Here is a 25,012-nt window from a genome sequence, read left to right as displayed (position 1 = left end):
GGTAGTAGTAAGCTTTCATAGCTTGTTAGATACTCCTACCGCGGTCCAGCTGGCACGAATTAGCGATAAACCGTTCTGGATCCGATGAGCCTGCCCTTTTGCGACCACCCCAGCACCTGTAGAAACCCCCCTCAGCCAGCAATTGATACGGAAACCATCACCGGATAGTGAACCCCCCATCGACCCTGACATCGGCGCCATTTATCATCCCGCTCGAGTCCTTTCAAGCCATCAGTTACGACTAACCACCCGCAGACAAGTTTTGACACTCGGCTACTTACCTGGCACAGAAACAGCACCGCGTCCGCCACCTCCTCCGGCAGAGCAAACTTGCCCGTTGGGATAGATTTCAGGAAGGCCTCCTTGACGGATGTCTCCCCCCAGGCCTTTTTGCCCAGCTCCGTCCACGCCACGGTGGGGGACACCGAATTGGCTGTGATGCCCCGCCCTGCCCACTCAGACGCCATGCTCCGCGTCAGCCCCAACAGTGCCGCTTTGGAGGCACAATATGCCCCGTGGCGCGGTAAAGCCACATGAGCCGCCTGGGACGCGAGATTCACAATCCTCCCTGGCGGTGGTGACGACGAGACGTCTAACCCTCCAGCACCCCCCGCCGTCGCCGCCGCTCGTTTGAAATACAGCCGCGCAAACGCCTGCGCGCACAGCATCGGCCCCAACACATTGGTCGTAAGATGTTTCACCGTCTCCTCCGGCGGCGTAGCCTCCATGTCACTCAGGGAGACATACCCGGCCGTATTGATCAGGATACTTGGAAAGGTGGGTGGTGGTCTTTGTGTCGTACTCGTACTGCTGGGAGAGGATACCCTCGTCACCAACTCTGCCTCCAGCTTCGTAAACGCCGCCTGCACCGAGTCAGGCGAGGTAATGTCGCATTCGTAGGTGTGGATGTCCGGGTGGGTGTTGGCGTCCCCGTCCCGGTGCCCGTACCCAGCCTCGAGGAGCTGGTCGCGCCGGGCGGCCTCGAAGGGGGCGTAGAGGATGGCTAGGCGGGCGCCTTGCTGGCGGAGCTTTTGGCCGATGCTGGTGCCTAAGCCGCCTACATTCTGTTCATTAACATTTCATGGTGATTGAGATGAGAAGTGAGTTTGGTAGTGGCAGTGGGGATGGAGAAGGAGATACTAGAGAGGATTTGTACAGTATATTTTATGACCTACCTAGACCTCCGGGAAGTATTGCTAGTCTATTGGTGAAAGCCATGATCTATAGACGGAGACTGTTTGTGAGATCTCTAGAAGTATAGGAAGTATACCCTCCAAGTTTATTTTTATTTTGTTCAAATCATGTTTAAAAGGTACGATGCTGAAAGTAGCAGGGAAGTAACTGAATTTAGAGGGGAGAATGCCAATGTCACATGCTCGGGAAAGGAACAGCCCCGGTTGAAATGATATCATTGCTCTATTTTTTTTTGGCTGGTGGTTTTACTTCGGTACTAATGCGTTGTACTCTTGCTTCAATCAAGCGAAAGAAGCTAAGATTAACGTTCACACTCTCAGTCTCATTTGTAGTGATGGAAAAAGGTGAAGAAATCTCAAACCCATCAAGAGCAAATCCACCGAGGCTGTCAAGGTATTGCTAGCTAGACCGATTGCAATTCACATTACATATTGTGCCAAATCCCATGCCCAAACTCCCCCCAAAGCGTCCTCGAAATTTTTATGGGCATCAATCTCATCTCAGAAAAATACTACGAACCGCGCACTCTGCAGCTGTCTGAGGGTCGAACCCCAGCTCCGTATACGGAAGTGACAGCCTTCGAGCCATAATAATCAGTTTCGGATACTGTATTCCTTACCCCCACCACCGGGGGGGGGAAGGGCTTACATATGATGGGTATAGGCCCTGGCTCACTTACCTACTGGAGGTGCATTTTCACGACAACTCTCGTTTTCACGGCAACTCTCGGTATTGTCGAGAGGACGCGATGCGCATGGCAGACGACTTTTCGCTCGTGGGGTTTCGTAGACGAGGTGCTCGGAGATTTCGCGCGTGAGGAGGAGACCCTCTCCTCGCCTCCGATGTGCACTTCGTGGCCTTCTAGGCGCAGTAGGATGGCGTGTCTTTGAGTTGGCTGTTCATTTTGGGTGAGTGGGCTATGATGGTGGGTGATGATATGAGCGTCTCAGCTCCAGTCGTAGATGTCTTTGATGAATGAGACAGGCTCAGAATTACTTTCTCGGAATTACTTTGAGCCCAGCTTAGCATATCCTCGATTTGCTCTTTCTTGCGTAAGGAAAGACCTGAGAGGGGCACACTTCCAGCTCCATATCCTCATGACAATGCTGGCTCTCCGGGAACCATAGTTGAGAATGCTCAGCGCAACGATTCGTTTGCTCTTTGAGATGTGAAGTAGATATGATATTCCTGATGAGTCTAGGATTAAAACACTTCAAGTTCAATCCAGTTGACAGGGCGTTCGGATATGGAAAGGCGTGTATAGATTCCACCTCTACCCAAGTATACAGTCAACAGACACTATTCCCGATGAGGCAAGTAACTCGCCATCTTTGCCCAGCCCAATTGTGTAAGCGGTGACTGAGGCGGTGTAGCCATTTCCTCCGCCTTATCTTTATCCTATCCTCCATGCTTTATACTCCTCCTCTCCGTATGGTTTCTGTGCTTCACACCGGACGATCCGACACTGTACTGCCTTTCACTTGCGTTACCATGAATCCTTCCGCCCATTGAGTACTAGAGTCCTCCACATCACTCACTCCCCTGGAGTTCACCTCCATAAACCCGAGTCGAACTCAACCCAACCTGTCAACATGAACACCATCGACGCAACAGAGCACTATTCATCGAGTGCCCACGGTACACCTCCCCTGATCTCCAGATCTCTCAATTTACAAGCACCCAACTAATTGAAATGCAGACCGCCCCCCCTCTCTCCTAACCGTTATCCTCGACACCAATCCCCACGCCTGGGCCCAACTCAGCCAACCCTCCGCAACCGCCCTCCCGCTCTCGACCGCCGTCGCCAACATCCTCGTCTTCCTGAACGCCCACCTCGCCTGCAACTACGCCAACGAAGTCGCCGTCGTCGCCTCGCACACCCAAGAAGCCAGATGGCTGTACCCGGTCGCGAACCCCCCCACAAAGAAACCCACCGACAGCGATGGCGACACGCCCATGCAGCAGCAGCGGACCACCACCAACCGTCCACCCCCGGCCAACGAAATGAACAAATACCGGCCGTTCCGAATCGTCGAGGAGCAGATTACCCAGAATTTGCATGATCTCCTGGCGACCACCACCCCGAAGGATCTGGAGGCGACGAATTCCACGTTGATGGCGGGGGCGTTGACGTTAGCGCTCAGTCATATTAATCGGCGGACGATTGCGTGGGCTGAGGCGCATGGCGGGGAGACAGATCCAAATGCGGCTACTGCTGGTGGTGGTGCAGGTAGCACAACTGGTGGTGGTGGTGGTAGTGCTGAAGTCACACGATCAACAACAGATTCAGGCTTGCAGTCGCGGATCCTCATCCTCTCCGTCAGTAGCGCCACGGGCTCTGCCCACCAGTATATCCCCATAATGAACGCCATCTTCGCCTGTCAGCGCCTGCATATCCCCATCGACGTGTGCAAGCTCAGCGGCGACGCCGTGTTCTTGCAGCAGGCCGCCGACGCCACCAAGGGGGTGTACATGGCCCTCGCCGAGCCCAAGGGCCTGCTGCAGTACCTGATGATGGCGTTCTTGCCGGACCAGCGGTCCCGCCGTCATCTGATCCTGCCCACGCGCGTGGATGTCGATTTCCGCGCGGCGTGTTTCTGTCATCGTCGGGTGGTGGATATCGGGTTCGTGTGCTCCATCTGTCTGAGTATCTTCTGCGAGCCACTGGAGAAGGGCGAGTGTCTGACGTGTGGCTCGACGCTGGAGATGGGAGACTACGGCGCCAAGCCGGCGGTTGTGGCGCGCAAGAAGAAAAAGAAGAAGGTGCGTGCTGGTGCCAATGCGCCCTCGGCGACGCCCACCCCGACACCCACGCCTGGTCCGTGAGGGGGATCAAGCGGCTGTGTCTGTCCACTGCGGTGGTCATGCCGTTCTCGCTACTCCGATCGGTCATACAAGGTGCATATTTAGGAACCCATCCTTTGGCATTACTGTATTATTCGTGGCCTCTTAGGCTTGTGGAAGTACATAGGAAACGGATACCCTCGGTTCTCCACCTCTTATCGCCAGCTTATTTGACACATTTCAATCCATCAATGGATGATGCAAGCAGTGCTTGGCGCCAGCCATACCATATTTCCTGATCTGCCTCCTGGTGGATGAGCTTTCAGTGAGAATGATCCCTACCTTCGCCCGGGCTCGGCTAAATAGGAAGCATTGGCCGGAAAATGAAGTTTGGGCCGAGGAATCGTCGGTCATCTCTAAGGATCCGTTAGGTAAATCACAACGTCGAAATCATAATAGCAGGTTCAAGGGTAGACCAATAAATACTTACTCTGGAAACTGGTCAACTTCAACTCGGAGCGCAGTGCCAGATTTGCGCGGATTTATCGGCGAAGGCAGGTTCAACCTTGCCCATCACTTCGCTGGCGATGCCGGTTTGTTGTGAGTAGCGCGGCCACCCTGAGCAATGCTACCGTTGCCGTTGTTGCGGGACATGACACACACAGGCTGTTTATCCTCGCTGCTCATGGAAGAGATCACCTGATGTACTCAGTATAGCCCCTGGAACCAGTCCACGGTCGATCAAGCTTACGAATGAATCTGTATTGTGGCCAAAGTAGAGGTAGATGCCGTGCGTTGTCTTCTTGACTGCCATGATGCCAATAGCTGCCTGGCAGTTACTTCCACGGACGCCGGGATGGCCTGGACATGTACGTCAGCTAATTCAGGTAGAAAGCCTCGAGGGTAAATACCCATAAAGTCAGAGCCGATCATTGAGCTCATTGCCTCCTCTTCAGAAACCTCTTCGAATGTGCCGTCGGGGTGTTTCTTTTGACTGTAGTAAATGCGCATCGCACACGTATGAGCGGCCATGGTTGTAGCAATATGCTCACCTGTCCCCGAAGTTACGGTTGCGACACTAGTCATCTCAGGATCGCTGGGATCGGCAGGGATCACATCTGTGCCAATACCAACAAGTGCCGCAGGTCCGATACGGCCAGAATGCTTCATCCCAATACCACCAGAGGATGAACCTGCGGCTATGTTGCCCCAACTATCGACAGCGATGGCCCCAACCGTATCACTAATGGCGTCGTATTTCATCTCGTCCCAGCCTTGAGTGGCTGAGGCTTCAGACGAACCATCAACATCCATAGCGGATGCGCCAGACACTCCGTCCACGTATCTGCCATCCTTAAGTGCAGAGGTATCAGAAAGTGTGCGGGCTGGTGCCGCTAGCGCGACAGTGGTGCAGGTCAAACGTGGGTCTGTAGGCTCCGAGTAGCCGGGAACAACAGCGTTGGGTGCAGCCGAGGGGGGAAGACGAGGACTGGACGAATTGGCCAATGAGGCCGGGTTCACCGCAACAGGACGGCGATAACAGGCCTGGTAGGGGATGTAGTTGCCCAGCTTGTTCCGTTCCTTGTGCTCCGCAGCTTGTAGCTCCTGCTGCCAGCGACGCCATCTTTCTTTCGCACTCGGAGCGATCAGAGCATCAGGGGGCAATACCACTAGTCCCTGGTCGTAGGCAAAGTCTCTGGCACCCCGTCCAACCAGAAAATTAGGGGGAACACGGGCCAAGGATAGTGGCTGTGATGATGTGTTCAGGATGCTCCGTGCCACTTGGATGGGATTCTTGACTTCTACAGTGGGACTTAGTTGAATGGTCCACCAGTCATTCTTTCCGGCTGAAAGGAATACTTACGGGACACAGCTCCAACTGCGCCGCTTCGTCCGAGGTGATTGACAATGGTAGCATCACATTCGACTTCACCGTCGATTGTCAAATTACTGCCGTAGCCAGAGTTGGTGATTTCTGCATCCTCCAGGAACATGATGGCCATTTCGACCGCCTCGACAGCTGTTCCACCGTTTCGTAGAATGGCCATTCCTGAGCGCGCGGCCCTGCTCGATTTAGAACCTCCCATTACCGAATGAAGCACGGAAGCAGGCTAGGTAGACTCACTTCTCGCATGCCTGCAGGTGTAAATGCTCATTGACAACACTATGGAAGCCAGCGCCGGCATGGACATAGATGGTGGCAACGCCTCCACCACCTTTGTTGGCACACATCATCAGACGCAGATGCCGCGAGAAGAACTCTCGGACAAGACTCGGCTTCGTGATAGGTTTGCCTGAGCAGGGAGGACTCAACAGATAGGTGGGTGGTTGTTGGCTCACTTCGGCTGCAGCACCAAGTTAGTGGTCGAGATGTTTAGAGCAGACTGCAATAATCAACTGACTGGATACTGGAATTGGTAGCTTCAAAGACGAAGTGCTTAGGGAGTGGAAGATGTGAAGAGGAACACGGCGTTTTCCCAGACCTGAGCGTGTTCTGATCCTCACCGTGCGACTAAGCAAGTATATGGTGCAATTGGCCGCTACAGTCAGAGTATCCGCTTGAATTCGCAGCAGAACAGGTGAATGCAATTGCAGCCGCTGAACAAGGCACAGCCGCAGAGTGGTGAGGGGGAGAATCGCAGCCACAGGAACCACAACCTGTCTCTATAAATATACACCACAGATTTGGTAAGGTATACGAACAATAGCAGACAACATGCCACCACCAGACAAAAGAATAAGAAGTCGGTACTGATAGATGGAGGAGTTTAGGAGGTGTATAGGACAGTTGAAGAGATGCAGATCGTAGAAGACATGATCAACGGTGATGATGTGAAGAATCAATCCCAGCACGGGGTCCTTCCTTTAATACACCAGATTTCAAAATAAGTTGCAGTTGCAGTTCAATGCAGTTGCCCTCTTGGCAGGCAATTCCATCTGGAGCTCCATATTTTTTTAGGTCAGGTTTGTTTATTCCACGACACGACACAATTGAGGTTGTTCTTGCAAAACAGAAGAAGGAGACATACTGGAAGATGCACTGCTATAACCAACTTATAGATAGTTGAGTGACTACTCCATAAATGGCGGCGACGGAGTTGTCAGGCCTAACACGTGCCGCGCACATGACGGAGAGTATCCAGAGTGTGTTGCCCGCCTCCGATCCGTTCCCTCCACCTCCCCTCCATTCAAGTCCACACCCCCCCCCCAATCTCTCTCTCCGACTATTCCACCCCTCTCTCATTTCCCTCGCCCTTCCCCCCTTTGCGATATTCTCTCTCGCGGGTCAGCCTTTCGCTTGCTTTTGATTCTTCCATTCACCTAATCCGTCAATTCCCTTCACCCCCGACGCCTACCTTCCGCGACCTGATAGTAAGGGGGAGTGCGTGTACTCCACATCATCCGTCATGGCCTCCCAAACTCCGGCCGTTGTCATGGACAAGTAAGTCGCCCAACCACCTCCTTTGCTCGCTGAACGATTTCGCAGTAGCTGATTATGTGTTTCTTTGCTCAGCGGAACTGGTTACTCCAAGCTTGGTAAGCTCCAACACTCGGACTCCAGTTATCTTGACTGCCTACCCCCACGGAGCTCTAGGCTGACAAGTCACCAGGTTTCGCCGGTAACGACTCGCCGTCCTTCGTCTTTCCCACCGCAATTGCTACCAAAGCTGGCGCCGGAAGTGCTGCAGGTTCCGCCCCCGGCCGGCCTCCGGTTGCGAATAAGCCATCGTTCCTGGCCGGTGGTGGTGGTGGGGCAAGCTCGCACTTGTCCGCGAAGCGTGGTACGGAGGACTTGGACTACTTCATTGGCGACGAAGCTCTGGCAGCGGCCAATGGCCCCGGTTATGCGATCAACTACCCCATCCGCCATGGTCAGATCGAAAACTGGGACCACATGGAGCGATTCTGGTCCAATTCCATCTTCAAGTACCTGCGCGTGGAACCGGAAGACCACTACTTCCTTCTCACCGAACCCGTACGCTACAATCTAACCCGGTGCTATTGCGGATTTAAAGAATGGTTTACTAACGGATGATCTCCTTCTACCAGCCCTTGAACCCTCCTGAGAACCGTGAAAACACCGCCGAGATCATGTTCGAGTCGTTCAATTGCGCCGGTCTTTACATCGCCGTCCAAGCCGTGCTGGCCCTGGCTGCCTCGTGGACCTCCTCGAAGGTCACCGATCGATCGCTTACCGGAACGGTCATCGACTCTGGTGATGGTGTTACGCATGTTATTCCCGTCGCAGAGGGCTACGTCATTGGATCATCGATCAAGAGCATTCCCATCGCCGGTCGCGATATCACTTACTTCGTCCAGAGCCTGCTCCGAGACCGAGGCGAGCCGGATAGCAGCTTGAAGACCGCCGAGAAGGTCAAGGAGGAATACTGCTACGTGTGCCCCGACATTGTCAAGGAGTTTGCGCGCTACGACCGCGAGCCCGACCGCTTCCTCAAGCACACCGTGACCTCGCCCAACGGCCGCAGCGTGAGCATCGACGTCGGCTACGAGCGCTTCCTGGCCCCCGAGATCTTCTTCAACCCGGAGATCTACTCATCCGACTTTCTGACTCCCTTGCCCAACGTTGTCGACGGCGTAATCCAGTCATCCCCCATCGACGTCCGCAGAGGTCTCTACAAGAACATCGTGCTGTCTGGTGGGTCCACTCTGTACAAGGACTTCGGCCGTCGCCTACAGCGTGACATCCGCCACTTGGTAGACGCTCGCATCCGCGCCTCGGAGGCTCGCAGCGGCGGCGCGCGCAGTGGCGGTCTGGACGTGGCTGTCGTCACACACAAGCGACAGCGCCACGGCCCATGGTTCGGCGGTAGCTTGTTGGGTCAAACGCCCGAGTTCCGCAGCTACTGCCACACCAAGGCCGAGTACGACGAGATCGGCCCCAGCATTGTCCGTCGGTTCGCTCTTCTGGGTGGACCCGGCAGCGCATAGATGGTTTTTTTTGGAGTCTGATTGGCGTGTGAGATATCGTGCCTTGTTTTGCTCTGTCCATAGTCTTCTCTTCTATCTTCATGATTGTGACCACAAAACAAAGGCTGTTATAAGTGAATCAACCGGTCCGAGACGCTGGCATGCACGATCTCAAACTGCAAGACTCACCTGTGCGTCACTCCCACACTCGATGTATATAATATGGATGCAATGTAGAGGCAATCAACGTTAAGATAGTTACTTGACAGTCCCCGACGTAACCAACCCACATCACAGCCGAAGTAACCCAGTCTGAAACGTAAACACGGCACTATTTTTGGAATACCCCGGCCCCACAACGCCAATAAGCACGTAATATGTATACATCAAGCACAGGTAAATAGTAAAATCCAACACTCATCCACACTTCACCTCGACTCACCTCACCATACAACAGCCATATTCACCACCCAACCCTCAATCCCTCAGCGTTGACCAATCAAACCAAACCAAACTAAGCCGACTCCCCTTCCCCCTCCGGAATCGCCACGCGATTCAACACCGCCACACCCTCAACATGCCCCGTCTGCGGAAAGAAGTCAAAGCCCCTTATGCTCTCAATTTCGTACCGGATCTTATGGACGGGGCTGCCCTGGACCATGACGCCGACGTCGCGGGCCTGGGTGTGGACATTACAGGAGACGTAGACGACGCGCTTGGGGCCGTAGGCGAGCAGCTGGCGGAGGAAGTCGTCGCTGCACCCCTTGCGGGGCGGGTCGATGACGAGCAGGGTCTGGTCGGCGGGGTAGGGGACGTCCTTGAAGAGGACGGCGGCGTCAGCGGCGGCGAAGCCGGTGTTGGGGAGGGCGTTGGCGCGGGCGTTCTGGCGGGCGGACAGGATGGAGTCGCCGGCGACGTCGACGCCGAGGCTGGATTTGAAGAGCGGGGAGAGGGTGATGGTGAAGAGGCCGGAGCCGGAGTAGGCGTCTAGGAGGTATTTGATTGGTTGGGTGGATGGATCATTGGGGGTGGAGGTGGAGGTGGAGGAGGAGGGGTTAGTGGAAGGAGGTGGTGCGAGGGCGTGTTGGCGGATGTAGTCGGTGAAGCCGGTGAGGATGGAGTTGTTGTTTTGGAAGAAGGCGCCGGCTTTGTTGGTGAAGACGTAGTTGTCGACGTATTCGACCGTCGTGGCGTTGGGGTTGGTCACGCAGCGTTTCTCTTCGGTGTAGGTGTCGGTCTCGTTGCGGATGAGGTCGGCGGAGTAGTCGTTGATATGGTTGAGGTCGTCGGTGCGCGGCCACTCGGTCTTCGCGGCGGCGGCCTGGTCGCCCTTGGGGATGCGCGAGGTGGATTCGCGCAGCAGGAGCGTCGCGCCCTGGCTGTACGTGGAGAGACGCTCGGCCACGCGCTTGCGCTCGCTCTTGAGGCCCTGGCGCACGATCTCGGTGCCCAGCGGGCAATCTTCAATGTCGAGGTCGGTGCGCCGGTTCTTGTAGGTGAAGCCGATGGGCGGGACCTCGGTGTGTCGCACGCCCGAGTCCTTGTTGCGACGGCCGCGGCCACTGCCGGGGGGAGCGGCGAAGTGCGGCGTGAGCTTGGTGCGGTAACCGTATTGCAGTGGAGAGGGGAAGGTGTCGCCGATGGCGGGGATCAGCTCGGGAATGAGGCCGGAGAAGTTGGCGTAGGCTTTCTCGACAATGCGCTTCTTGTGCGCCAGTTGGTCCTCGTAGGACATCATCTGGAGCTGGCAGCCCGAGCACTTCCCGAAGTACTGGCAGCCGATGCCGGCGTCGTTGCGCTGGGGGCCGGGTTCGACGACCTTGATGAAGTCGGCGAGAGTGTATTGGAGAGAGGCGAAATGGCGCACAACCTTGATCAGCACTTTGTCTCCGGGGACGCTGAAGGGCACCACGTAGACATGGTCCTGCTTCTCCGACAAGGCCAGACCATCCCCCGTGGACGAAATCTCGGCGACTTGGACTTCAATCTCGGAGAAGAGCTCGGGCAAGGCGGGCTCTTGAGGCGTCAGGTATTCGACCTCGGTTTCGGGCTTGTGTTTGCGGAGAAGCGCATCGATATCGGCCTGGAGGACCTCGTCGAAGCCTTTGAGCTTCTCATTGCGGAGCTGCTTGCGCCGCTTGGGCGGGTTGGCGGGCTTCTTGGGTGCGTTCTGCATGTTTCGAACGACAGCGCTCAATCGCTGATCGATATCTGGATGTGGACGAGTGTGGACCAGGCGGGGGGGAGTCTGGAGGGACAATCTCGAGGGGAGTCTTTGAGAAAACAGGCGCAATGACCGCAATGCAAACATTTGATGAACGCTGGGAACCCGCGCCGTTCAGCAAGACTGACCGTAAATTGAAGCACGGTTGGAGCGCGGGGGAAGAGCGAAGGAGGGAGAAATTAAAGAATGTCGAAAGTTGGGGAAAGGAAGTTAGAAAAAGTTGAGTGAGCAGGAAAAGGCGGGCGCGGATTGGCTGGATCGGCCCGCTGAGAATTTCGCCGGAGTTTCGTTTGTTCTCATCTTCACCTGAACTTATCCCGATCTTAAACCATTTCCCCTTCAACTTTCCACCCCTCAAATCCTCACCCCCCACCCTCCTTTTTCCGCCTAGCTCTCAATCGGCCTCTGCTGGCCAGGGAGCTTTACCTCAACCTCTCTTCCAACATGAGCCTCACTCGCCCCGCCCGATGCATGTTCTGCAACTTGTCGCGAGCAGCCTCGGCGGCTCCTCGCGTGCCTCGTCGCCAATTCCACCCTTCTCCCTTCCGCCTTAACGACCAGAAGCCCAAAGACCCTGCCGCGGTGCCCCCTGTGGTCTCTCAGAACAAGCCGGAAGAGGTGAAGATGAAGTTGGAGGAGATCTCGCGGACCATGAAGCCCGAGAGCCTGCGGCCATACACGGAGGAGGAACGAGCCGCGCTGGCGGAGGTGTACAGCCCGGAGCAGATCGCTGCAATCGAAGCGGGCGAGGCGGCCATCGACCCCAAGGACATGGCGGAGCAATTTGGCATCCGCTCGGACCCGATGCGAATGAAGTATCTGGACGACTTCTCGCACATCGAGCCCGGCGTGGACAAGAACAAGCGGGCCCCCAAGACCAACTCCGACTACCAGCAGAAGATGAAGACCGAAGATGAGATCGTGGCCGACTTTGCCAAATACATGATGGAGACGCCGCGCGAGGACTTTAGCGTGGAACACTTTATCCGGTTTGCGGAGACCACGCGGGTGACCAAGGGCAAGGAGGAGGCGGAACGCAACCCGCACAGTGCGATGGCGCCGGATTTCTTTCAGCAGGGCGAGAAGCTGCGCGAGATGGACGACGAAGGCAAGGAGGGCCTGGTTGCCGACGAGAGCATCCTTAAGCCGGGGGCGTCGTTGGAGAAGGAGGCGCCGCCATTGAAGCAGTTGATTGAGTCCACGGGCCTCAGCAAGGAGTACATCGGCGGGCTGTACACCAAGGTGTTGGTGTTCCACACCGTCACCAACCAGACGCGTCTCGGTAAGGTGCAACGGTATTACTCCCTGAGCGTTGCCGGCAACAGGAAAGGCTTGATCGGACTAGGCGAGGCCAAGTCTTTTGAAGCGGCAGATGCTCAGGAGCAGTCGAGGTACCGTGCGATCCGGAATATGCAGCCCATTCTGCGGTACGAGGACCGGACCATCTTCGGCGATGTGACGGCCAAGGTTGGTGCGATGGATTTGAAGTTAATGACTCGCCCTCCAGGTATGTGTTTTGGTCTTTTTGTTGTCTGAGTGTCGTGCTAATATAACCATCCTCAGGCTTCGGCCTCCGCTGCCAATCCCTCATCTACGAGATCTGCCGTGCGGCGGGTATCTCTGATCTCGCAGCCCGGGTGAACCGGTCCCGCAACAAGATGAACACGGTCAAGGCGGCCTTTGCGGCGCTCCTATCGCAGAAGAACCCCGAGGATGTGGCTCGTGCCCGGGGGAAGAAGATGGTGGATGTGCGCAAGGTGTACTACTCTGGCAGAGTCCAGTAATTCGGGATGTAAATAATGTTTGTGGCTTGTCTTCTCTCTGTGTTAACCCTGTATTTGTATCCAGCCTGGGTTCGGTTCATGATAGAAGTGAGGATTTCATGTTGCTACTGTATTTTATCTTGGTGAGACATTTCCACACTTATCTTCACATAACCATGCCTTTACCTTACCATTGCTCAACCCATTACTGAACCAAACGTACACCCATATTCCCACCCACCCCTAGCTATAACCATAACTACAACCAGCAGAATCATAAATCATAACCATCACCACACCTACAACCACTATGACCACAACAATATAACTAGTATAATCATCATCATAACCATAACCAAATCCCTCCATAACAGAAAAGCACACGGGGTATATCACCACAAACCAGAATAAAAGAAGAGAACCCATCCCCCGAAGCGAACGCCAAAATCCAATCAATAACCAACCCTCAGTAGACAACAAAACCCATCTCAAAAAAACATCTCCTAAAGCTAGTACCTCCCAACAAAACTGCCCCCGTCCATTCCATCTTCCTCTTCATCATAATACCCCTGCTGCCTATACCCCATCCCCAACCCACCATCCATCCCCTCCCCCTCCACGTCCCCCTCTCCCCCATCGTTATACCCTCCTCCATCTCCCCCCATCCCCTGCGCCTGATCCTCGCCCCCACCCTCCACCTCATTAATCATCTGCTGCTGCAACACAATACTATAAACACTCGCCTTCAACAACGTGCACACGGTCGCGGTCTTTCGCTCGAGGTGGCGGAGACCATCTAGTGTTAAGGAGGAGGGGTGGCCTGCTAAATCGGCGAGTTTGGTAGATAACTGTTTGTTTGTTTCCCTCCCATCCCAAGGCATTGGGGGGTGGGGAGGGGGTTTTTGGTTAGCAGTGTCTTTTTTGATTGATTGACTAGAACGGTGATTCTAAGGTTTTCGAGGGAAGGGAAGGGTGTGTGAGTGGGGGTTCAAAAACAGGGTCACTGTTTCTTCATTCGGGTAGGACTGAAGGACTGAAGAAAAGGGCCAAGGTATCTATGCACACACACACCTCATTCACATTCCCAAGTAACCGGGCATACTCATCCAGGACCTCTTGCTCCAGATCCGAGACGAGGGAGTTGGCAGGGTTGAGGAGGGGGTTGGTGGTGCTGGTGCTTTTGGGTCGGCTTGCGGGTGCGCTGGTTGCGTTGTTGTCTGTGAGGTCTTCGGGGCTGTTGTTACTATCTAGGTGGTCCGCGGCGGGGGAGGAGGCGAGATCGGTGAGGTGGGACATTTTGCTGATGGCGTTGGTGTTGAGTTGTATCGCTTCAAAGGTAGCGAGTATGTTGCCCCCTCGCGATATCACAGAGGGAAGATGTCGTCGCGATTGGACGCAATTCAAGTGATTGAATGCGTGGGTTCAGATTCGGAGTTTTGGAATTTGGGGTGAATTCATTGTGGTTGGTTGGCTGTGTTTGGGTTTGTCCCGCGGGCGGAGGCAATTCCGTCATGGCCAATGCACACGCCGTATGTTGATTGTTGACAGCCTACTCCGTACACTGGCAATGACACTCTGACGATCATCTACATTACGGGCTTCTGCCGATTACACCGCAATACTACGCGCCCCGCACCCATTCTTCATATCGCTGATACATAGATTCATTCATATACTAACAGCATGTATCATCTCAAGGCACCGGGCCTCTCAGACGCAAAAAAGGTCGGCCGGCCTTCCACCGACCGCTTCGAAACAACATGTTTTAGTACGATACAAACCGAGATCGCAAACGCCGTCTTTTGCAATGATGAGACTGGAAAATGCAAGAACAACACGCAAGAAAAGCGGAGCGCAGGCCGAATCACATCGCTGCAACATCCAGCAGTAACAAAAATGTCCCGAAAATGGCCATGCATATAGTGTATGCGAATGCCATTTATGTACCTGATCATCAACATAATTCAAGAACAACACCCATAATTAAACCCCGGGAGAAAAGCACCAGTACTCCGGGTGATAACTGTATGAAATCGAGAAAGTCGAACGCAGGGATCTTCGTCTTGAGGCGTTATGGTCGTGACAGAGCCGAGGCGCCGTAGCTTGGGTGCTTTCGTCTGTCGTCCATCAGAGCAATGTCCATGCAATGATGTAGAATCGCTCTACATATCCCCGTCATGATGGAGGGTGACGCTGTTGAACTCCTCAAATGGATCCGCCACCTCGGCATTAGGCGTAGCTAGGCCCGAGTCCATAGGAACACCCTTCATCTTCATCGGCTGACTGCCTCCGATATCGACACTCGCGCTCTCCTTGACATTCCGGAAGTTAAGAGTGTCGGTTCCGCGGCTCTGGTGAGGGATCATGGGCGGCTTCATGTGACGGATAAGTGCCCATTGCGTCTGTCGGAAGAAAGGATGTGTCTTGACATCAGAGGCACCGGCCCGCGCGCCTAGGCGCTTGGTCTCATCTTTGATCAGCAGCTTGCGAATCAGAGACTTGCAAAGACTGCGCACATATTAGCGTCAATACCATGATTGCAGCAATCAGCTTCCACTTACTTGGAGATTTGCTGAGCGCCAGCATGTTCCGGGAAGGGCACTTCATCCCGTAAGATATTGCCAAAGGTGGCGTTCCTGTTCTTGCCCTTGAAAGGAGTCGTTCCATAAAGCATTTCATAGATCAGGATCCCCAGCGTCCACCAGTCGACGGCACTAGTATGTCCGCAACCCTTGATGACCTCCGGGGCGATGTATTCTTCCGTACCGACAAAAGAGTTCGTCCTGAAATCGGCGATGCATGACTTCGTGTCGATTGTGGGTAAAGACGTGGTCGAGTTGCCACTCCGGGCCGGAATCATCGTAGGTGCACCGCCCGGACCGGACTGCTTGGACAAATCGAAATCAGACAACATGATGTGGCCTGACTGATGGAGGAGAATGTCTAAATACGTCATTGTGAGACATGGCCATGCAAGAAATCATCCAGATTGCTTACTTTCAGGTTTCAAGTCGCGATAGATGAACCCCATGAGGTGGAGATATTCCAGAGCGGCAGTCACCTCTGCTGCGTAGAAACGGGCGGCATCTTCCGAAATGCATTTGCCTGGTCGCGTTTGCAACGCTGCGCCAACAGGTCAGCCTTCGCCTCGATGATCAGTTAGAGCCAACATACCTCTGAAGAATTCACCACCGCTGCAGTATTCCATGCAGAGATAGAGATAGTCCTCGGACTGAAATGAGTGATACAGCGTGACAATGAATGGGTGGTTGCTTGTAGCCAAGATTTCCTGCTCGGCCAACGCGCGCTTGATCTTGTTCCGCTTGATCATCTCCTTCTTGCTCAGCACTGGTCAAGTCAGTTTCCGTACCTGTTCACGCTCCTGCAGTGGGCGCACCTTTCATAGCATAAAGCCGGCTAGACTTCTTCTCTCGAACCAAATACACCTTGCCCACATCACCCTTCCCGATCAACTTAATCTTGTCGAAGCTGCCTGGGCCGACCTCCACATTCCGTACCTTAATCGAGTTGGAGCTGTACGTGCGGCGGAAAGCGACTGAGTTTCGAATCTGGCCCGGGGTGGGGATCTTGCCGTCGGCTCCCAGGGGCGGCACGGCAAGGTTGATTTCCTGCTCCTCGGAGACTTCGATTGTCGTCACTTGAGGAACATGGCCACTTGGCCCCGTCGGCAAGGGTTCCTTGTCTTGCTCTGCCGTCTGTGGCCGGTCATCTGCCTGGCTGCGAAACAGGCCTTGTGCATTCGGGGCCGAAGCGACACGGCGAAGTTTGCGGGCCAACTCCTCCTTGTTAGCGGTGGTCGCTTGCTCGGCTGCAGAGACGCCTTCAACCTGCAGCTCGGGGGTATCTGGTGGGGAGGGAATGGATCCATCGGTACGATGCTGCAGGGACGGCTGCCCTTGGTGTTGAAAATATGGGTTCGCCGTTGCCGTCGGTGACACACCTTCGTCTAGCGGGTTTCCTTCACTGGCAACAGTGGTTGAACGGTTGCGACCAATAGTAGGCAGAAATCGGGATTGTCTGAAGGTGGACTTGGATTCATGTTTGCCGGGTGACGATGATAGGTTGCTGTTCTCATGACTTCGATCGCTGCCACTGTGGTGGCTGGAATTCGAGACATTGCTGCTAGAGCTATTGATGCGAAAGAAGTTGCGGATCTTGGTGGGAAAGTGGCTCGAGTCGTTTGAATGTTTCTTGGAAGCCAGCGAAAGGCTGGGGAAGTTGCCGCGTTTCTCGTTTGTCACCGAGGACGGACTGGAAGCAAATAATTGCGTCATGGCGCGAGACTAGTGTCTGGAGAGGATCCAGGAACTCGTCCAGGTGGTCCGGAGGGCCCAGATAAAGAGGAGGGGGATGCGTGTAATGGCTTGAACGGACAAGAAAGGGACAGGAACAAAAGATGGAGAGTGTAAGAGTTGCGACGGGAGGAGGAGGAGGACCCAGCGACGGGCCAGAAGCCGCGGGGGGGGGGGGGGGAGGGAATGGAGGGATGGAAGGCGGTGCTAGTTAGTCACTGGGGGAGTGGTGGGTGCGAACTAGGTACTTAGAAAGAACCGTTTCGCACCAGAAACTTGGATTGGGAACGCAGTTCTAGTTCCAGCCCGGGAATGACGGGGAATGAGACTGTAAGTGGGTAGTGGGAGCCTTGACCCGACAACACGGTCGACAACAGTCCGACCGCGTGGATCGAGAATGCGATGAGGACGTGAGAATAGCCACAACACAGTGCACACCGGATGGGGGAGAGAGAGTATCACTGAGGGATAAATTCGAATGAGAAGAGGAGAGGAGGAGGGGGTGGCAGATGATAGAGAGGGAGAGAAGAGAGATAGAATCGAATCAGAATGAGGCGAGCAAGCCAAGGATGATAGAAAACGGAGAGATGACAGACAGTCAGAGATGCAATTGGAATAGATAATGGTCAGACTAACTAACTACTAACTCACTGTGTACTCCGTAGTATTCGTAAGTAGTAGTAAAGTAGTTAAAAGTGGAGACGAAAGGCAGAGAAGGTGGAGGGAATTGAAAGAACTGGTGGTGAATTTACCTAAAATGAAGTCAGCCCCGGCTGGAGAAGGAAGAAAAAGATTGACGGCGATACGTAACCGTACAGTGTTTTGGACCGCCACTATCGCAGGTTCTCACAGTTCAATGTTCGATAAAACGAAGTCCAGGTAACTAGACTAGACTAACTACAGTAGTCCAAGACTCCCCAAAGTGGCTATGCTTGCCACTTCTCTTTTCATTTTCAGGTATCTATCTCTTTCTGCCTTAGTCCAATGAAGCATCAGTCAACCAGGAACATTCATTCCCCTCGCTGCCACTGACTTCAGTTCCACCCGCCAACATTGGCCACACCTGCGCCCACCCATCGCGTCTCCCTCTTTCATTTCTAGACATAACTTAACATGCTGTGGTATCGATTGAGATACAATGTACTCCGTACAGTACAGTACTCCCTTTCGACAGAGAGAGACACATCCATGATCCACCCCTCCCTCCCTCCCTCAAAATGGAAAAAGTAAAGCACACAGTCTGAAGATCCTATACCTCCATACTCCGTACATACAATAGTACTCAATCCGTACCCTCAACGCCTTCTCCGCCCTGAAACCCAGTCTGGGGCGTTGTTTCACTCTCCCTTCGCCTCATCTAGGCTTACCCTACTGTTGCAGCTATTCGTAAGCTACTCAGTACATAGTTAACTAACTAGTCAGTCCTACGAGTCTGACTAATTACTACACCTAACTATCTAACTAGTTAACCTCGTACATTACCCATCTATACACAGTATAAAGCAAGTAGTCACATCCCATTCAATGAATTTTTCCCACACATCCCGACCACTTACGAAAAGAAACTTAAGTTCTTGGGCTGTCGTTGCGGGGTTCGTTCATACCAAGGATTAATCAGACATTCAGCATCTACCTTGGCTGTGTGGGGAGGGGAAGAGCACACCACCGACGCAATGCAAGGAGGGATTTGTCGGCCCTCCCAGCCCATACCCCAGAGCCAGATTCGGAGACCGGACTGCTCCCCAGCTACTCCGTGGTTATAATGTTGGCCATTCTCACTCGTCGATCTTTGTCGTGGGTGAGGGAAAAGAAATGATACCTCTTAGAGTAGAAAAGGAGTCCACTTTCCGGAAACCTCAAAGGAAACCTTGAATCTTGATAGATCACATATCCTTAGTAGTTAGACCAAGGATCGCTTAATTCCGCGGTTCGCTTCGAACCAGCTCCAATATCAATGGCTCCATTGCGGACATGTACGGAACACATGGGCACTAAACTTGGTCATCCTACAGGTTGATTCTGAATAACAGCATCGTCCACACGAGCCTAGAACGAGCTAAACATGCTATGCGTAATCGGAAGGTCTTCCGCAGATACCAGTCATACAATGATAATCAGTAAAATCATACAAGAGCAAACTCCAAACGCCTTCTCCAACACCGGTTGTGGGCAGGGGCATCAGTTTCACCCTCACCGCCAATCTGGTCCCAGCCTATGTCTGTCGTCATGTCTCACTGGACTCGAACAGAAGCAACGACTTCACACAAACCATCACTGCGACCTCCAGGGAAGATGAATCAGATCCTAGCCTAAGTTGCCAACCGAGCAACATTCTTAAGCCTTAGGTTCCGATCCCTCTGTCTGGTTTGTACCACAGACTGCCTTTCTGCTTGATATCATGCAGTTGACGCGCCTGCCACTCGGATCCAGAATCATGTCCAGCCATTGGGGCTGTCCTGCACTTCCGAGACCCCTCACCCACCCGGTCTATATGAGGCACAATGCCATGCACATGAACATTCTGGGGGACAGCCAAGGCCATCGTCTTTGGTCCAGCTAGACCGCGGTCCTTGATCAGACACGGTGCAAGGAGCGGCGAGTAGGAACACTTCACACTTTCCACATTGCTTCGTTGTCCAGTTTGTACAGGGTCGTCTGCAAGGGCAGGGCCACTTCGTCGATGCGCTGTTCTGGAACTGCCTATATCACCATTACCGGATATAAGAGTAAGCTGGGTCACGGAGTTGGGAATCTCAAAAAGGGGGGTAGCAGGACGCTTCACGGGACTGGCGCTCCTACCACTAGTCTCATCAGTGTTCTGCTATACTCAAAGAGTAAACCCATACCTCTCATGTGCAAGACCTCGCTTCAGTAAGCTCGTTTGGCAGCCGAAGTCTCTCATGTGGGAATTGTAGCTACGCATTGACTTAGACCCTCGAGCTTCATCATAGGGAGCGCAAGACCGAAACCTACCTTCTTTCATGCACAGTAGCCCACGAGTCTGTGGTCGAGACGTAAGAGAGAATAGAGTGGGCATCATCTTCCTCCGCAACGATTGGACTCTTGTTCACATCTTCGTGGCTTCGAGGCCGATGACGGGACTTACGGGGATCCTTGGAACGCTGCCTCGTGTATTCTGGCCCTGGATATTCTGCGGACTTGGACTTCACGGCCTCGATACCCTCAGTCGCTTGAGCGGTTGGTCTTTGTTTGGCTGTTGCATCAGTTGCCGGGAACGTCGGTCGATAATATCCATCTGGGATCGGCTTGGTCGGTTGCTCAGCAGCTAGTTCCAAATCCTGAAGCAGGGCGTCAATGGAAGCACCTTGCCGAGCAATCTTCTCAAGATGGCAATATACCTGATATACCTCCGAAGAAAGCTCCTTGGTACAAGGTCTCCATTCTGTCTCATTGGGTTTCGCTCCTCGGGTCTCTTTGTCGGACGTGATCTCATTTTTGGGATTTATGGGCGGTACCTTGATAGCGATCGGGCGCTTCGGTTTTAGTCTCTGTGACTGTGTGGGGGGTTTACAGCTCGCATTTGCCTCTTGCAACATTAAGCTGTGGAAACTGCCGGGATAATCTGTCGAACTGTGCCATGGCATTGATGGCATCGGTGTTGAGCTCCCTGTTTCGTTACTGGACAGTCGTGGTGGGAAGGCCGCTGCTAATGCTGGTGTGACAAACGTTGGGGCTGCGCTATCGGAATTGGAAGTGCACAAAGCCTGTCCAAACAATGCTTGATTGTTCGCAATATTGCCGGTAAGGTACAATCCAGTAGAAGATGTGGAATCTGACATGCCAGCATGGCTGCTCAGCGCGTTCATCCTGATCTTCGCAGACGCCCATTCAAGGTGTTCTCGGTAGATCCGGACTGTGTCTAATTCCTTTACCAAGCCGACACGTTGTTCGACCAACAGCTTCTTGGTCTGGGGGTCTAAGTCCCAGGTATGCATTGCCATATATCTGTCCAGGCGCGACAGCTGAGCTGATAGATTGTCGTGCTCCTTGGTGGCATCATCGAGGGACTTCTGGTACAATGGAGTCTGGATCACTGCAGGTACAACTTGCGGGGCTTGCATCGGTGCTTGTCCGTGGATGAGCTGATGCCACTGAAGTCCCGACGGTGTCAAGGACATGCCGTATCCTGGGTAGAACGGACTCAACAGAGGCGTAGCGCCTCCACTGCTAGCGATGCTGCCCGTTGAAAAGCCCGATGGCGTTGAGATGGCCGGATGTGGCTGGGGGGGAGGCAAAAAGGTAGGTAGCGAGCTTGATGTGTCCAGGGCATCGTAGAGACTTGGGTGCCAGACACATGGATTTGCATAGTTGAGCATCGGATACTCCGGCGCAGCAGGGATATGATACTCCGGCGGCTGTAGCTCAGAATCAAGCTGCTGATTATCATGTGGCCATGGTACACCAAGCGAGGAGCACAGTCCCGCGTACCCTGCGGCCGATAGAAGATTGGGTGTCTGTCCCAGGTTTTGCAAGTACGGATCAAAGCTCCCATATGGTGGAAACGCGTAACTCACCGGCAAACCAGCAGACTGAGAATCCTGCTTGAAAGCTTCGGAACCAAAAGATGTGTCCTTGGGTGGCACTGTTCCATGCTCGGCATTGTTTTGGTTCTCAGCAATTGACGCAGCAAAGCCTCTCGTGCCATCGCCGACGTTTTGCTGCTGGTCAAAGCTGGGCAGTTTCATCTTCGGAGGTGCCTCCATAGGAACAATCCGACCGCCAGCAGTGACGCGTTGATGCTTGGGAGACGTATGTTCTTTGAGAAATCGTGCAAAGCCAGAGTCCTTCTGTGCACGATGACCGCCGGGCGGATCACTTGGCTGACGCGCAGCAGATCGTAAAGAAGGCTCTGGGGGAGCGTTGGTTCTCTCACTCTGACGCGAGAAACTCGACACGTTCCTAGACCGGTTGATGGGCTGTTCGGACAAAACGCTCGTACTGTGCTGACGGAGCAACTTGCCTATATGGAATTGAGAAGGGTCAGTACGAATCATGGGAGGACTTAGTTCCGGAGGTATCTCTGTTGCTCTAGCACCCAGGAAAGACATACTGCCAACTTCACTGAATCTGTTGACATCAATCCGTGCATTGGAGCGCATGCTCATGAGAGCAGAGATATCATATCTAGCCATGGCTGCTGGGGATAACAGAGTCTTGGGGAGGAGGGATAAGTAGTCAAGGAAAGCAGCGGAAATTGGGTACCAACAATGAAGTATCTGTAACACGTCTGATATGGGGAAGATATGAGATTGAGCCAGGATATGAGGCAAGACTCGTGGACGTATTGATGTTGTGTTGAGGTCGAGGTTGCTGTTGCGCGGCCGTGAGCGGGTTCCTCGTGGTACGCACCTGCCGGAGGTCCTCTCTTGTAAAATGAAATGGAAAGTGCGTTCGTCCCTCCAGCAATCGGGAGTAGTCAATGAATAGAACCGATATCAGGAGGATGTCAGTCACCGGAGAGTTGTTGTCGCTGATACCTACGTAGGAGAGTGAAGAGTCACTGACAGGTCTGAAACCATAAGGTCGTTCCCTCGCGCAAGTGACGCGATCTAGACGCCCTCTTACTTCAGTTGTCCTTGAGATCAGTACAATTAAATTGTTGTTTTACTCACTTGGAAATTCCACGCTGATTCATATTTCTCGACATCTGAAAATTGGCTCTCACAACTCTTGCAAGGAATAAGTATCCTATTTCTAGATACATATAGTGTAGAAGCTGATGACCTACGTGTTGGCCTATTCGTCTTCGATGAGTTATGAGAAATCCATTCATTCGATCAGTAGTATTATAGGTTCTTGTTTATCTAGAAATCAAAACTTCTTGCTCAACCAATAAAGCCTGACCCGGGAATAAAAGCAAGTATTGATTACTTAGTAATAAGTAGTAAACCAACCCACCCCAACCAAGGCACCGCACTTACATGTTCTCTCGCAGAGCTAGGTTTGAGTCACTAGCCAACTTGATTCCTCCCTTGGTATCTGTGAGGTTCGACTTGTACTGTCGTCTCATTCGAATGCCAAAGAACAAGAATCCAGCTGCCGCAACCATACCAATCACAACAAGGGTGACGATAGCGCCAATGACCCCTGCTACGCCGGGTGTTATGTTGTTGCTGTTGTTGCTATTTTTCTGAGATGTAGTCGAAGTGTCGGCCTCGAGGATTCCAGGACAGAACACCGCCGAACTGGAGCCACATTGAAGACACCATGCTTCAGTGGAGTTTAGGGCGACCTTGGTCAACTCCGCCTCAAATTCCGAGTACGACACATCCGTGTTGCTAGGGCTGAGTCCAAATAGAGGGTAGGGGTGAAACTCGGCGTCGACGTCGGTCCCATTCCGCAACAGAAGCCTCACGTATAGCTGGGACGGGTCGGGATAGGTGGGATACGAGTCATTTTCGAGACTGAAGAGCTCGAAGATGATTGATGCGCCAAGCGCGGGCCGCGAGTAGAAATTCGACTGCTGTGGGGATGGCAATCTTAGAATGGACGTGAGAGCCACGGCCGGCTCAGCATTGCCGAACAGGAAGGTCAGTTTGCTGCTATCTCCCCTATTGAAGATGTTGGTATTAAAGGCGTCTAGAATACGGGAGGCCATGGTCCGGCCAGCAACGGCACGAACATTGCCGCTCTGAACGGGGCTGGAGAACGTGGTGTTGCCACTTGTAGCAAAGGTGTATTGGTCTGCGTACCAATTGGCGAGCTTGATGTCATCTTCATTCAGGCTGTGCAGGAGCGTTTCATTGTGCAGGTACTCATATTGCAAGAATTCGGCGATTGAAACCGCGTTGAGGTAATTGGCCGAGGAGCGATCGAATGTGTCTCTCAGGGAGAACTCATACAGACGGTTGTAGAAGGCCCCCGAGGTCTGAACCAAGTCTTGGGCCTCCAAGCTATTCCTATACTCCGAGTCGGCCGTCTGATGCAGCTTGCAATTCTGATGTCCTGCCACCGTTACCGATTGGGGATCATCGAGGCTCGCGCTAACAATGCGAGCGTATTGGTATCCCCCCAAGGGACCAGTAGTGACGGAGCCATTCGACATGAGGAAAATGGGATCAAAGAACTGAGCATCATATGTCTCATTCAAAGCGGGATAGAGTCCTTGCATGAAGGCTTGAGCAGAGCCAATCACGGAGGCATCCGTGGTAGTCAAGACCTTGATGTCCTCGTCTGCAAGCACATAGGAGGAGATTCGTTCAATTCTTGTACTGGGACTGACATCCGTCGAATGTATCGCAACATATCGATCACGGAAGGCGGATCCAGCAGCATACAGCTCACTGGCGCCGTAGGGGGTCACAACACTCTCACGGGGAAGCGCTGCTGGTACGCTGTCTCCGTGCAATGTATAGGCAAAGACGGCCCAAACCTGTTCTTTTAGGCTTTCTGCAGAGACTGGGGCAGTTGTCTGCAGCACTGCAGCGGCAAGAGCTAGGAGGACGTCACGTGTAGACCGCATATTTAAAATTGAGAGACGTCAATGAGTGTATAGTCCAGTATACCGTTCAAGGGACTTATGCCGCCCCAACACTTCGAGTGACAGAGACGGTAAAAAAGAGCTACCTTAGGCCTGGGAGGACGCCAACCTATATGCTAGTCGTCTGCACATTGGTGGTCTTGATGGGACTGTACCCTCCAGTGCCTACTAAGCCTTCACATCTCCTTAACGTGAATCCTGGCTTGACCTTCAGGACTCGTTTCCATGGTTCCGACGTTGATGCAATAAAGTCCTCCTGTCCCTACCTTGTTCTAGACTTGTTCAGAAGCCTGTCGACCATTGC

General features: G+C 53.5%; 10 protein-coding genes across 10 annotated transcripts; 3 read left to right on the top strand and 7 right to left on the bottom strand.

Annotated features, from left to right (window-relative positions):
* Positions 1 to 39: 39 nt before the first annotated feature.
* On the bottom strand, positions 40 to 1,218 carry BP01DRAFT_320793 (putative short-chain dehydrogenase/reductase; the record flags this gene model as incomplete). Its single annotated transcript, XM_025572710.1, has 3 exons — positions 40 to 220; positions 282 to 1,057; positions 1,176 to 1,218. The coding sequence occupies 3 exons, from the start codon at positions 1,216 to 1,218 to the stop codon at positions 158 to 160; spliced, it is 882 nt and encodes a 293-aa protein (XP_025430499.1). The 3' UTR covers positions 40 to 157.
* A 1,568-nt stretch (positions 1,219 to 2,786) lies between these two features.
* On the top strand, positions 2,787 to 4,020 carry BP01DRAFT_298352 (TFIIH/NER complex subunit TFB4; the record flags this gene model as incomplete). The annotated part of the gene is made up of 2 exons (XM_025571910.1): positions 2,787 to 2,832; positions 2,894 to 4,020. 2 exons carry the CDS (start codon positions 2,787 to 2,789, stop codon positions 4,018 to 4,020), a joined length of 1,173 nt encoding a protein of 390 aa, XP_025430498.1.
* A 265-nt stretch (positions 4,021 to 4,285) lies between these two features.
* Positions 4,286 to 6,564, bottom strand: BP01DRAFT_67578 (threonine aspartase 1). The gene is made up of 6 exons (XM_025580014.1): positions 6,381 to 6,564; positions 6,104 to 6,323; positions 5,843 to 6,042; positions 4,890 to 5,780; positions 4,730 to 4,839; positions 4,286 to 4,677 (listed from the first exon to the last, which is right to left on the bottom strand). Exons 2-6 carry the CDS (start codon positions 6,211 to 6,213, stop codon positions 4,552 to 4,554), a joined length of 1,437 nt encoding a protein of 478 aa, XP_025430497.1. The 5' UTR covers positions 6,214 to 6,323; positions 6,381 to 6,564; the 3' UTR covers positions 4,286 to 4,551.
* Positions 6,565 to 7,178: 614 nt separating this feature from the next.
* On the top strand, positions 7,179 to 9,163 carry BP01DRAFT_320784 (actin-related protein 3). The gene is made up of 4 exons (XM_025572709.1): positions 7,179 to 7,420; positions 7,493 to 7,515; positions 7,590 to 7,954; positions 8,029 to 9,163. The coding sequence occupies exons 1-4, from the start codon at positions 7,386 to 7,388 to the stop codon at positions 8,926 to 8,928; spliced, it is 1,323 nt and encodes a 440-aa protein (XP_025430496.1). The 5' UTR covers positions 7,179 to 7,385; the 3' UTR covers positions 8,929 to 9,163.
* BP01DRAFT_357491 (tRNA (uracil(54)-C(5))-methyltransferase) lies at positions 9,124 to 11,323 on the bottom strand. Its single transcript, XM_025575209.1, has one exon. It carries the CDS (start codon positions 11,216 to 11,218, stop codon positions 9,422 to 9,424), a length of 1,797 nt encoding a protein of 598 aa, XP_025430495.1. The 5' UTR covers positions 11,219 to 11,323; the 3' UTR covers positions 9,124 to 9,421.
* Positions 11,324 to 11,463: 140 nt separating this feature from the next.
* BP01DRAFT_392451 (mitochondrial 37S ribosomal protein uS5m) lies at positions 11,464 to 13,074 on the top strand. Its single transcript, XM_025578153.1, has 2 exons — positions 11,464 to 12,638; positions 12,695 to 13,074. Exons 1-2 carry the CDS (start codon positions 11,576 to 11,578, stop codon positions 12,913 to 12,915), a joined length of 1,284 nt encoding a protein of 427 aa, XP_025430494.1. The 5' UTR covers positions 11,464 to 11,575; the 3' UTR covers positions 12,916 to 13,074.
* Positions 13,075 to 13,140: 66 nt separating this feature from the next.
* On the bottom strand, positions 13,141 to 14,319 carry BP01DRAFT_424005 (DASH complex subunit DAD3 family protein). Its single transcript, XM_025579664.1, has 3 exons — positions 13,966 to 14,319; positions 13,615 to 13,742; positions 13,141 to 13,470 (listed from the first exon to the last, which is right to left on the bottom strand). Exons 1-3 carry the CDS (start codon positions 14,188 to 14,190, stop codon positions 13,404 to 13,406), a joined length of 420 nt encoding a protein of 139 aa, XP_025430493.1. The 5' UTR covers positions 14,191 to 14,319; the 3' UTR covers positions 13,141 to 13,403.
* A 601-nt stretch (positions 14,320 to 14,920) lies between these two features.
* On the bottom strand, positions 14,921 to 17,519 carry BP01DRAFT_67522 (putative serine/threonine protein kinase (Nrc-2)). Its single transcript, XM_025580013.1, has 5 exons — positions 16,292 to 17,519; positions 16,069 to 16,242; positions 15,892 to 16,017; positions 15,456 to 15,837; positions 14,921 to 15,402 (listed from the first exon to the last, which is right to left on the bottom strand). The coding sequence occupies exons 1-5, from the start codon at positions 17,187 to 17,189 to the stop codon at positions 15,057 to 15,059; spliced, it is 1,926 nt and encodes a 641-aa protein (XP_025430492.1). The 5' UTR covers positions 17,190 to 17,519; the 3' UTR covers positions 14,921 to 15,056.
* Positions 17,520 to 19,386: 1,867 nt separating this feature from the next.
* BP01DRAFT_392448 (uncharacterized protein) lies at positions 19,387 to 22,528 on the bottom strand. The gene is made up of 4 exons (XM_025578152.1): positions 22,279 to 22,528; positions 20,181 to 22,188; positions 20,054 to 20,122; positions 19,387 to 20,002 (listed from the first exon to the last, which is right to left on the bottom strand). The coding sequence occupies exons 1-4, from the start codon at positions 22,358 to 22,360 to the stop codon at positions 19,549 to 19,551; spliced, it is 2,613 nt and encodes an 870-aa protein (XP_025430491.1). The 5' UTR covers positions 22,361 to 22,528; the 3' UTR covers positions 19,387 to 19,548.
* Positions 22,529 to 23,145: 617 nt separating this feature from the next.
* BP01DRAFT_416442 (uncharacterized protein) lies at positions 23,146 to 24,690 on the bottom strand (the record flags this gene model as incomplete). The annotated part of the gene is made up of 1 exon (XM_025579199.1): positions 23,146 to 24,690. One exon carries the CDS (start codon positions 24,688 to 24,690, stop codon positions 23,146 to 23,148), a length of 1,545 nt encoding a protein of 514 aa, XP_025430490.1.
* Between the last annotated feature and the right edge of the window lie 322 nt (positions 24,691 to 25,012).

This window comes from Aspergillus saccharolyticus, assembly GCF_003184585.1.
Source record: "Aspergillus saccharolyticus JOP 1030-1 unplaced genomic scaffold BP01scaffold_19, whole genome shotgun sequence".
Taxonomy (NCBI): domain Eukaryota; kingdom Fungi; phylum Ascomycota; class Eurotiomycetes; order Eurotiales; family Aspergillaceae; genus Aspergillus; species Aspergillus saccharolyticus.
The sequence above is the reverse complement of the archived record's forward strand: the minus strand, read 5'-3'. Positions and strand labels throughout refer to the sequence as shown.

Coding starts and splice junctions, on each gene's coding strand:
- BP01DRAFT_67578 (XM_025580014.1), bottom strand. CDS start 6,213: ATGATGTGTGCCAACAAAGGTGGTGGAGGCGTTGCCACCATCTATGTC. Junction 6,043..6,103: donor CACCTGCAGGCATGCGAGAA/GTGAGTCTACCT, acceptor TAAATCGAGCAG/GGCCGCGCGCTCAGGAATGG. Junction 4,840..4,889: donor GATCGGCTCTGACTTTATGG/GTATTTACCCTC, acceptor GTACATGTCCAG/GCCATCCCGGCGTCCGTGGA.
- BP01DRAFT_320784 (XM_025572709.1), top strand. CDS start 7,386: ATGGCCTCCCAAACTCCGGCCGTTGTCATGGACAA. Junction 7,421..7,492: donor CCGGCCGTTGTCATGGACAA/GTAAGTCGCCCA, acceptor TTCTTTGCTCAG/CGGAACTGGTTACTCCAAGC. Junction 7,955..8,028: donor ACTTCCTTCTCACCGAACCC/GTACGCTACAAT, acceptor TCCTTCTACCAG/CCCTTGAACCCTCCTGAGAA.
- BP01DRAFT_357491 (XM_025575209.1), bottom strand. CDS start 11,218: ATGTTTGCATTGCGGTCATTGCGCCTGTTTTCTCAAAGACTCCCCTCG.
- BP01DRAFT_392451 (XM_025578153.1), top strand. CDS start 11,576: ATGAGCCTCACTCGCCCCGCCCGATGCATGTTCTGCAACTTGTCGCGA. Junction 12,639..12,694: donor GTTAATGACTCGCCCTCCAG/GTATGTGTTTTG, acceptor AACCATCCTCAG/GCTTCGGCCTCCGCTGCCAA.
- BP01DRAFT_424005 (XM_025579664.1), bottom strand. CDS start 14,190: ATGTCCCACCTCACCGATCTCGCCTCCTCCCCCGCCGCGGACCACCTA. Junction 13,743..13,965: donor TACTTGGGAATGTGAATGAG/GTGTGTGTGTGC, acceptor ACAAACAAACAG/TTATCTACCAAACTCGCCGA. Junction 13,471..13,614: donor AGTGTTTATAGTATTGTGTT/GCAGCAGCAGAT, acceptor GATGGGGTATAG/GCAGCAGGGGTATTATGATG.
- BP01DRAFT_67522 (XM_025580013.1), bottom strand. CDS start 17,189: ATGACGCAATTATTTGCTTCCAGTCCGTCCTCGGTGACAAACGAGAAA. Junction 16,018..16,068: donor CGGTGGTGAATTCTTCAGAG/GTATGTTGGCTC, acceptor CTGTTGGCGCAG/CGTTGCAAACGCGACCAGGC. Junction 15,838..15,891: donor TCGCGACTTGAAACCTGAAA/GTAAGCAATCTG, acceptor TGACGTATTTAG/ACATTCTCCTCCATCAGTCA.
- BP01DRAFT_392448 (XM_025578152.1), bottom strand. CDS start 22,360: ATGGCTAGATATGATATCTCTGCTCTCATGAGCATGCGCTCCAATGCA. Junction 22,189..22,278: donor CAGATTCAGTGAAGTTGGCA/GTATGTCTTTCC, acceptor AATTCCATATAG/GCAAGTTGCTCCGTCAGCAC. Junction 20,123..20,180: donor GCTACTGTGCATGAAAGAAG/GTAGGTTTCGGT, acceptor GTCAATGCGTAG/CTACAATTCCCACATGAGAG.